We start from the raw sequence: 10,807 nt of genomic DNA, 5'->3' as shown, positions 1-10,807 counted from the left end.
AGACCTCTCTGCCAGTGCCGCATGCCAGGCTAGCAACAGAGCTGCGCAGAGCAGAATGGCAGGGAAATATCTTCGCATAACCTAAGGGTCTGGTTAAGAGTATATCTACGTGAATTGTCCTTTTGTCTGTGTCTGAATGAGAGGACTGGAAAGCACTTTGTGTTGAAATAAGGTTGGGATGTCTCCTCTCTATGTTGCTGCTGGAAGGGAAATCTGGGAACACAAGCCAGAAATAATCTCTGTCCTGGCCCTTTCATAATTTGGACAATTAGTGAACAAAGATCTCAAATCTTGCAGTTTAGATGTAGCTATTGAAAATATTTCATAAGTTGCCCTTACTGCCATAGCCCAGCTGCTGAGTCACTTGATATCAGGAAGGCTTCTTTTCCAGTAACAGATTGGTCAATATAATTAAAAGAAGGTTCTGGTTCTTCCAGGTAGGGTAATAGCATTGAGTAGCAATTTGGCTCAGCATGAGCCCAGGGCCACCAAAGGACTTTGAAGCTCAGCTTTCCCAGGGTTGTAAGTGTCAACAGAGAAGTGTGCTCACTGTCCTGTCCTTCAGGAGGATACCGCTTGACACCCCACTGTAAATGGGAGGCAGTACTGGCTGCACCTGAGTGCTTATCCCGCTGTGTTGACTGCAGAACTGCAGGAGGCAAGAGAAAATGCTGATTTTTGTAAATTAGCTTCAGAGCTTTCCAGCCTGGCTTTGGCACCTAGTGAGAAGTCTGACATGTGATTCACATAAATGTGTCTACCCCCATTCCTTCTCCTCACCAGGTTATGGACAGAGCCTTGTTACATTTGGATAACTGCTACAACATCCCCAACGTCAGCAGCGTGGGCATCATTTGCAAGACCAACTTGCCTTCCAACACAGCCTTCCGTGGCTTTGGGGGACCCCAAGGAATGATGATTGCTGAGTGCTGGATGAGTGACCTTGCTCGGAAGTGTGGCCTGCCACCTGAGGAGGTACAGATCCTCTGACACATTTCAAGGTGGTGGTGGCTTTGAACAAGCTCTGAGAACTGGACATAACCACAGGAAATTACTAAGCATAAGAACTTTTGCTTCCTTATTTGCATTTTTGCTAAGCCCTTAGAATCACAAACTACCTGTAAAATAGCTATGTTATAGCATGGATTATCTTCTGCTTCATTAAATTCCCACAGCAGCCTCAATGGTGTAACACCTGCTTTAAGGATAGATATTAAAAATGCCCAAAGGTACCTTAATCTTACTGAAAATGTGCTTAAGGCACAATCTCTCTTGAAAATTCCCAGCCTTAATGTCTTAGTCCCCATCTTTCTGTAAACAGATATCTATCTGTTAATTCTATTGTCCTATAGAGTGAGCAGAGAAGTAGAACTTGGAACCAACATGCTTTTGGTGTCTGCAGCATTAAACTTGGCATGTTCTTTATGTGTCTCTTTGGGAAGGTGAGGAAGCTCAATCTTTATCATGAAGGAGACCTGACTCATTTTAACCAAAAGCTGGAGGGATTTACTCTGCGAAGATGCTGGGATGAATGTTTGTCAAGCTCTAGCTATCATGCCAGAAAGAAACTAATTGAAGAATTCAACAAGTAGGTGTTCTGGACCTGTCTTGTTACTTGGTGCACCTGTTGCCTACTAACTTCTGAAGTTCTCTGAGCAACTTGAGTGATGTGAATTCGGACCCTATATCTGCAGAGAGACTTCTAAAAATTTCCCGTTTTGAAATTCCTTCATGCTTGCTTATCAGTGAGCTGGTCACAATCAAGCAGGAATCAGACCTATTGTGACATGATTTTGTAAGGGAAACATAGCAGGAGAGGGGGTCTGTTAGGTCCGACTATCAAGGCTGTCAAGGCAATTTATTTAGGCTTTCCACTGCCTTACAGTATTTTTCAGTCGGCTTGTACATACAACCGAATTTTGTTGTAGGCAATTTCATAGACAATTGCTTCTGTAGTGCCTTGGGGAGCATCTTCAGTTCAGATATCTTCTTGTTGGGACCCATAAACAAAGCAAATCTTTCATAAAAATTCTGATTAACTCAGGCTATATTGCGTTCAGGTACTTCATTTCTGCTTTGATACCCCAGCTGCTGGAGGGAAGCATGGTATTGAGTTGTGAAAGCCTCATGAGTACACAAACAACGTTCTTTCCTTGCAGGCAGAATCGCTGGAAAAAGAGAGGGATGTGCATCATTCCTACCAAATTTGGCATCAGTTTCACTATCCCATTTCTGAACCAGGTCCGTAAGTGTCATTCATCTTCCAGTAGAGAATCGAGATTTACGCTGCTTCCCCCAGGCCCTTCTCCATTTGTACCAAACTGGGGCTTTTTAGAGAAGTAGTAATTAGAAAAGCACATGTTTTTCGAACCAAAATGAGCAATGCCACAGTTACTAGTTTATACTGTCCAAGACACCACAGTGAGGCTCTGCTTCCATGGCGTTGTGTTATGTTAATTTCTCTGCCTATTCCCTCTTCCCCACCGGTTGAGACGCTGTTCCTGTGTTTGACCTGACTCGATGGACTGTCAGTGTTGTTAGCAAGTTCAGGTGTAGGGTGCATCTCTGTGTCCCGGGGGCGGGTTTGAGCTACTTCATCTGCTTTCTGAGCCAGAAGTACTGACCGAGGTGTGTTCTGTCAGTGGAACTTCTAGTGAGGCTAGAAGTGACTTCTAGTAAATTTGGTGAGACTCGGCCAAACTCACCTCAAGTGTAATCTAGTGGCTTTAATTACATTGAAGAACAACATTGGTCTAGTTCCAAATCAATTCCCTCTGTGGTTTGTAACTAAAATCTGCTATGTACTTCACTAGTTAATTTATGATGACTCTTGGATTGATGTTCACTTTCATAGGCTGGAGCTCTGGTCCATGTGTATACAGATGGTTCTGTGTTGCTTACACATGGGGGGACTGAGATGGGACAAGGACTTCACACCAAAATGATCCAGGTACCAATGAGTTTGGACTTAACCAAATGAGACATCTTTTCAGGAAAATTACACTCACTCTATAGCGTTGCCTTAGATAGCCCGACACTGCCTCTGTGCGCACATGTAGGGTAACAAATCCTGGCTAATTCCTGCTCCAGCAGCAGTGCTGGATTCCCACGGCATTATCGCAATTGAGTGTATGAATTAGACTCTTCATCATCTTAATTCTTATTAGGTAGATAATACAGGTTATGCTTACAATCCAGCTTTGCTGGCAATTACATTTCATCCCGTAAAACTACAGTTTACATATAATTTATACAGAAATTAGTCATAGTGCAAACATATTTTTCCACATGTACTATCACCGTTGTAGTTAAAAAGGCCTAAGGGAGCAACGTTGCTTTGGCAGGGGAATGAAACGGAAATATAATAGGGTCCTTTATCCTCCAATTCTCAAAACTGTTGCGAGAAGACTTTAGTTGCACAATAGTGAAATGAATACTTGTCATTATGGCAAAAATGTACGTGTATGTGGCTGCACACATTCAGCCTGTGAAGGCAAACTTAACAATGTTCTGACTAGCTCTGTTACCAAATCACCCGAATCTTCAAGAGAAGTTAAATCTAGGACAGGAGCGAGGACAGGAGTTGCAGCGTGGATCCCCAGCAGTGTCAGCAATGATTGATAACGCTCCTATATAAAAGCAGCTGCTTACCAGTTGTTTACCTTTGCTCTGCAGGTTGCTAGCAGGACACTGGGAATCCCTACCTCCAAGATTTTCATCAGTGAGACCAGCACAAACACTGTCCCGAATACCTCCCCGACAGCTGCATCTGTCAGTGCAGACATCAACGGAATGGCTGTCCATGTATGAAAACCAAGTTATTTAAACGAACGGGTTATAAGATGGGATTCCCGAACATGAGAAGCTGATCTGTTGCTTCAGGAAAACATAAACATGAAAAGACAATTGCAGGCTAGGGATACCTCATACCTCCTCTACTTGCTATGACTGCTGGCAGTGTTAGATGATGAACGACCATGTTTTTTTCGAGTTGTTCGAGACTCTCTCTAATCCCTTTGTAGTTCCAAAATAGTGTGTTTGTGATTACTCCAAACAGAACAAAGCATCCATTTGAATACGTAGCTTCTTAGTAACCAAGGCGGCCTTATCTGTAGCAAATATGTTGTGCTCCAGATAATAACAGCAGATGGTTTGTGGGCTGTGCTCCAGAACCAAAGACCTCTAAGTGCTGACACGCACAGAGCAGACATCCTCCTGCGGCACTGACATGGTCAGGACTGCCATGGGGGAGTTACCAGTGCACGTGTTTGCAGGGTATGCGACTTTTCCATTGAAAAGAGGAATTTAGTAGTGGTCATTCTCAGGTTTGAAGAGAAGGGGAAGGGTAACCTGTGAAGTAAAACCACCAGGCTGTTTTTATTCTCTGCACAGTTTGTCTGTAGGTTGAATTTTGGCAAGAAGAATTGTTTTTCAGAGTAACAGGATCATTTTGCTAGATGTGCTAAGATGTCCTGCTATGACTCGGTGCAATTAAAGTTACTATATAAATAGGTGGATTTCTGATATTTTTTGTCATGGTCCCGAAAGTTCTGTGCTGTGTTTGGGATTCCCTTCTCCTATCAGCACAGACAATCTGCTTTAAGATCCTTTTCAGTCAACATTTCTTCCTATATAGCAAGATACCTGTTAGTGAACTTTGTTCATTTTTATGATATGCCAAAGTCCTAAAAGCAATATTGTTTTAAACAGAAGGCTCTTTGGAACTCTTAATACTATAAGCTGACTTTTCAAATCTTAAAATATTGCTTGTCTCTCTCTTTGTTTCTAGAATGCTTGTCAGACTATCTTAAAAAGACTTGAGCCGATCAAACAGTCTAATCCCAAAGGATCCTGGGAACACTGGGTAAGCAGTTTGTTATCTGTCATGAGACAAGTGGGCATTGACAGATGCCCACTAAAACCAGGCTGTTTGAATAGGCAAACCCTGTACGTAGGTGTATCCTCAGATAAGGCTGCCTGCATCTCACCAGCAAAGATTCGAGCAAAGACTGAAACAGAAACCTGGCGAGGGAAGTAACCACACTCACAAGAGGTCACCCTCAAGACATCAGTCGTGACTTTAACACTGAGATTTCTCCAGGACCTGAGGGTTGCCCTGCTGTGCAGGGCAACTTGACCAAAAAAAAGTCTTAAATGGTTACATATATCCTTCTAGTCAGGCTACAATTTTGGACAGAATGAAACCTGATTTCTAGTGAGGGAGTTCTCTAGCAAAGATGACTCTTGGAGCTGTAATCCACCTCCTGTGGTGCTCCTTGGCTGCCATATCTTTGCACCCTTAATAATAGGAGATTGGCATCTCAGGCCATTTTCAGATCCAAGCTCTTCTCCACTAGAAGAGCTTTGACTTTGTCATTTGAAAATCAGGGTAGGATTTCCCCATGCCTCACTGAAGGCAAGATGACTGTCAGTTTAACCTTTGCCTCTGAGGCTGGAAGTCTAACCTGAAGCTGAGAGTCAAACAAACAAGAGCAAGTCTTATCCCTCTGCCAGCGGGCAAGTTCCGCCCTGGGTAGCTGCTGACAGGGCTGTTGGGGAAGCAGCTGCATCATGATGTTTTCCTTGGCTCTGCTGGTGCTGGGCAGCGTGATGTCTGTCTGTCACGGGACACCTTCTATTCATGCTGCCCTGGAAATGTGTTTGGGGTAGCTGTTCTGCAGGGAATGGCTGGACAATTACCGTTTTAAAACTCTTGTTCGTTTTGCCAGATTAAAGCCGCCTATGAGAAGTGTGTTAGCCTGTCGGCCACGGGGTTTTATAGGTGAGTGACTATTCACGCTGCAGAGGCACAGCTCTTACTCAATTGCATCCAGGGAAATTCTGGGAGGAGTTACAGCCCCTATACCCCTGTCACTGCTCTAACTTAAGGCTGCATTCCCTTTCCTACCTAGAAATGTTAAGCTGAGGTTAACTCCCTCCTGGCTGGCGAGAATCGGTTCTTGAAGGAGCACAGCTCTTGGGGCCAAGTTCAGTTCTCATGTAAATCTGAAGTAGATCCAACTTCACCCTACCTGACCTAGGTCTGAGGAGGCATAAATGAAATCAGAGCGTTGCCTGGGGCTCTGCTCTGTGTCAGTCTCGTGACTTAGTGTTGTATTAGAACCATCACGCAGGGAAAAAGAGGGCAGGGGTTGTCCTTGAGGACAAAGCTACTTACTGCAATTGGCAGGTGGTATCCTCTCTGTTGCGGCATGAGCAGATACCGGGGTTTTCAATTTCATTCTCCCACTTTAAAGTCTTGCTGATTCCTGTGCAGTTCTGAAATGAAGAGCCTTTCTTAGTCAGGTTTACTGCTGAAGGAAAACGGAGATCCATCATCTTTGAGGCGGAGAGGGGTTGATGTAAACTAAACACAGTGTTGAGAAGAGCCTATTTAGGACTAAAATACAATATGAGATCATTTCTGTTGCATCTCTGAAATGTGTTTTTTCTCTTAAACAAGTGACTGTCAGTACTTTAATAAACCAGTTTTCAGATAAAGTATAAGTAGCCAGCTACAGAGTTTACCATGAACTGTGCTTAAAATCAGTTCTTAGCATAATCCAGTTTCTGGTTCTACTTGATTATGCTCTGAAATGTAATGACCTCCAAGAAATGCTTAACTGCAGCTTAAAAGCACAAGATTTGCTACTGGATTGGTGCAAACGAGTTTATAAAAGTCATCAAGCCTTGAGATTCGTGGTAAAATGAAGATGGCTAAAATAGTTTGATAGTTTCAGCCAAATTTTGGAATACAGAACAGCTTTAGCAGATTTCTATTTATAGACGTTTACAATTCTCATTTCTGCATGGGCTTGACGGAAGGGATGGAACAAAACTGAATAAAGGTTTTGATAAGTTGCAATGTGTTTGTATTTATTTTGACCGTTCATGGAATGAAATGAGGCTTTGTTTTTCTTTGTATCAAGTATTCCTAACCTTGGCTACGACTTTGAAAAGAACGAAGGGAAACCATTCTGCTACTTCAGTTATGGTGTTGCTTGCTCCGAGGTCGAGATAGATTGCTTGACAGGTGACCACAAGGTGAGGAGGTCAACAGTGAAATAGCCCTCTGTGTTTAGGTGAAGGAAACATTCACAGGGAGTTAGAACAAATACTGGGTGTTAGCCTGTTCCTAGCTCTGCCATTGGTCTGATGTGACCTTCAGTAAATTTCTTAACTTCTCTGTTTCACAGTGCAACAATCCGTAAAGTATAATAAAATGATAATTATCTACCCTGCAGGGATATTAGGAGGCTTAACAAATGATTGCAAAAGTTATTGGATTTGCTTCAGTAAGAGATAGCAGCACTGTGTTAGCACAAAAGAACAGAAACATGCTGGAATTGAGTTAATCATTAAAAATAGCACTGAAGACTTCTAGAAAGAAAAAAGAAAAAAAAATTGTAAGTGCAGAGCACTGATGCTAGCAGCTTGGAACTAATCGGGTCCATTGGATCTCGAGGGGAAACTGCAGTGACTTCCTTTGATTTGCTTTAGGGATGAACTCAGATTAAAAATCAGTGTGAAGAGTTGAGATGAGGTAGATTGTTGAACACTGGCCAAGTGTGGGTAGCGGTTGGATACATTACTCCTCCTCATATAAGACCATGGAGTACCAGCTTCAGTGGTTTTACTGATTTATCCTTTATTTCTGCCTTTTAGAACATTCGCACAGACATTGTTATGGATGTTGGAACCAGTCTGAACCCAGCCATAGATATAGGACAGGTAAGTTGAAATAGTGTTGCTATTTCCACCATTCCACACTATTCTCAGGCTTTTCTAGATGAGCCATTTATCCCTCCCCAGGTTGTGCCTTTGCAAACAGAGCATTTTAAACTCGGGTATCCAGGGAGGCAATTCAGTCTAGCTATGAAAACCAGTGTGACCACCGTTCAGCTACGCGATAGGCATAGAGTTATGTAGCGAAATATCCTGTTGGGGTTTTTTTTGCTTTCAATATTAAGACTACAAGATATACTCCAATTACCACCACAGTGATGCTTTTCAGCGTATGCCTTGCCTAAGGAATGAATCCAAATAATACTAATATGATGGAATAACCTTGCCCCAGGCTTAGTTTCTGCAATGTGGCATGTGAGACTAAATCCCACACCTGATTTTTATACTTCTGTCTATATCAAGTCCTATTTAATTAAGTGAAAATTCTTCTGTGAATAAAGGGAAAGGGTGATATATTCTGTTCCTCAGCTACTGCTGGGTGGGGATGTCAATAGGAGGCTGTACCAGCCACTTAGCTTGCAAATTCTTTGGGCAGGGACAAGCTTATTCCCATATTTTGTACAATAATAATCATAATGATAGCTCCCAGCAAATAAAGGTAATAACCACAGGGTTGTTTGATATACCAACAGATGAATTGTTAGACATCTGCATATGCGCATCGAGCCATCTTAGCTCCCTCGCTACCTCTAGATGTTGATATAGTGTAGCTCCAGTGAAGCTCTACAGAATTTGAGGTCACCAGGACGGCACAAATTGCAGAGCTCTGCTCTAGATAAAATGGAATTTCTTTGCAAGCGACATTTTTTTTCTGAAAGGTATTTTTTTTTTTAAAGCGGTCAAGTGGAGAAGGAGCCTTTCTGTCTTTGCAGCCTGCCACTTTGGGTCTGGGAATAAAGAGGTGGGCTATACAGGGCCTCTCAAAAAGGTCTCCATTTCCCATGTCCTTCCACAAATTGCTGCAGAGAATCTGGGGACAAAGGAGAGAAAGGATGTTGTATGGCTGCAGGAACACGAGTACACAGAGCTGGGTTAATGAATATTTGTGCCAAATCTTTAGACAGGTCTGCCTGTCAGATCTCCCTGTGGGCACAGAGAGCAGAGCTCCTTCAAGCCAGGTTGTTCAAGCACATCCTCCTCTCATAGCTGCTTCGTTGTTTTTTTTTTTTAATTTTTTTTTTCTTCTGGAATTTACAGTAGAAAAATTAGGTGAAGAAGTCTTTCGTACTTGAATGAACACGGGGATGTTTTTGCAGGTGTCTGTGCTGATGATCTGAGAATAAGCAGTACTCAAGAAAGCATTTATACTGAAATAGAAGTGTAAAATAGTTTGTCTTTATGTACTGCCATGTTCAGTCCCGGTAGTCTTCTTGTCTGAATTATCAGCAAGAACAAATCATTCTGTGTGACCCTGCCTGTAAAGGAATCAATATTTTGGCATTGATTCTCCGCTCCCCTCCCCTCTCCACCCCCCACCCCTCCCCACTTGCTTCATCAGAAAATTCCTGTCCTGCATTTACAGCATAGACACGTTTGAGTGTATTTGTAAATTGCTTCATCTACTGGGGAAACGCCGACGCATCTATGGGGGGTCATGGGAATTGTGGAGGGGCCAAGGTGTACTCGGCAGAAAGGACAAGGGCTTAGAGATTAAAAGTGGGAAATCGGTCAGCGGAAGGCTGGAAACTCTGGTGGAAATCATCAGTGTTTGTTCTTGTGCAGGGAAGAACAGCAGCAAAAGAAGAATGTAACCTTGTTTGGATGTGTTTGTAGATAGAAGGAGCATTTGTCCAGGGCCTTGGACTCTTCACCATGGAGGAGCTGCGCTATTCTCCAGAAGGGAACTTGTATACCCGAGGGCCTGGGATGTACAAAATCCCCGCATTCGGAGACATCCCAACAGAATTCTATGTGTCCCTTCTCCGTGACTGTCCAAACAGCAAGGCGGTGTATTCATCCAAGGTATTGCTGTGAGATCCGCAGGCTCTGACTGCTCCACAGCTCTGTGAAGCTCTGCGTGATAAAGTGATGATGCTTGTGTTTTAATAGTTCACCTTTTTACACTGGCTTTATTCTGGGGTCAGGACATTTTCCCATTGTTTACGAATATGTGCACTATCCTCTGCAGTTTGGGGGAATTGAAATAACCTGCACATTGCCTTCCCGATTGTCCGTTAGAGAACTGAAGTGGCTTTGATCTGCCAGTTCTGCTGCAACAGAGGCTGTGAGCCTGCCCCTGCACGTCAGTTCCCTGGTTGCCCTTCCCTGGCACCAGAGCCAGCACTGCAGATAACAAGACCTTGTACCAAGATATTGTGTCTGAGTTTTGATGTTTTGCTTTCTTTACTGTTTCACAGTGCTCCTGTCACCCTTAAAGTTCCGTTATTAATCCACTCGTCCACGTGTAGCTGTTGCCACTGCGTCAGTGCTGCTCTCTGCAGTTAGCGAGGGCTGCGCAGAGCAGGGCTGGATGTACAGCGTCAATTAATTTGCTTTACTTATGGTTCAACAGAACGTTTAGAGAAACCACCCAGCATCCTTCTCTGTACAGGCCTGGCCTGTGTCCTTGGTTTCCCGTTTCCCCTCCATCCACAGGAGCATCTTTACCAATGGGGAGAACCTTTTGGGTTATTAGTGCTGATGACAGAATTAAGAAAAAAGGGGCTGGCAGGGACCTCAATACTAGATAATACTTGTGTCAGCCCTGAGGGGGAGTGTTCCTGCTGGTTTGCAAGGACCTCCAGTGACAGAGCATCATACACTCTGCCCAGACAGCTCACTGCTGCCTTATCTGAATTTACCGCAATTTTAGCATCATCCAAAAGGCTGTGGGAATGGGTTAGTCTGTTTTTCCTTCACAACAGCCTTGCTGTGTCAGAAAGCTTATATTTTCCTACAGTCTCTTATTTAAATGTACTGGGGGTTGCTTTAGCTCAATCTTTCCTCACTGATCACATCTGGAAGGCAAGGGGCTGTTTTGGCTTGGCTTTCCTTTCCAATCGCATCTGTGAGTCTGAGAAGTTGCAAAGAAGGAACAAGGAATCTAAACAATTCCTGATGA

General features: G+C 43.4%; 1 protein-coding gene across 1 annotated transcript in view; it reads left to right on the top strand.

Annotated features, from left to right (window-relative positions):
- Positions 1 to 10,807, top strand: part of XDH (xanthine dehydrogenase) — a gene marked incomplete at its 5' end in the record, with an annotated part of 20,709 nt that overhangs the window by 8,228 nt on the left and 1,674 nt on the right. The window contains 10 exons of the mRNA XM_010133929.1: positions 784 to 975; positions 1,443 to 1,588; positions 2,160 to 2,241; positions 2,855 to 2,950; positions 3,676 to 3,804; positions 4,790 to 4,864; positions 5,730 to 5,782; positions 6,930 to 7,044; positions 7,666 to 7,731; positions 9,520 to 9,708. Coding sequence (XP_010132231.1) covers positions 784 to 975; positions 1,443 to 1,588; positions 2,160 to 2,241; positions 2,855 to 2,950; positions 3,676 to 3,804; positions 4,790 to 4,864; positions 5,730 to 5,782; positions 6,930 to 7,044; positions 7,666 to 7,731; positions 9,520 to 9,708 — 1,143 coding nt within the window. The remainder of the gene's footprint in view (positions 1 to 783; positions 976 to 1,442; positions 1,589 to 2,159; positions 2,242 to 2,854; positions 2,951 to 3,675; positions 3,805 to 4,789; positions 4,865 to 5,729; positions 5,783 to 6,929; positions 7,045 to 7,665; positions 7,732 to 9,519; positions 9,709 to 10,807) is intronic.

This window comes from Buceros rhinoceros, unplaced genomic scaffold (genome assembly GCF_000710305.1).
Source record: "Buceros rhinoceros silvestris isolate BGI_N320 unplaced genomic scaffold, ASM71030v1 scaffold35723, whole genome shotgun sequence".
Classification (NCBI taxonomy): Eukaryota; Metazoa; Chordata; class Aves; order Bucerotiformes; family Bucerotidae; genus Buceros; species Buceros rhinoceros.
The sequence above is the reverse complement of the archived record's forward strand: the minus strand, read 5'-3'. Positions and strand labels throughout refer to the sequence as shown.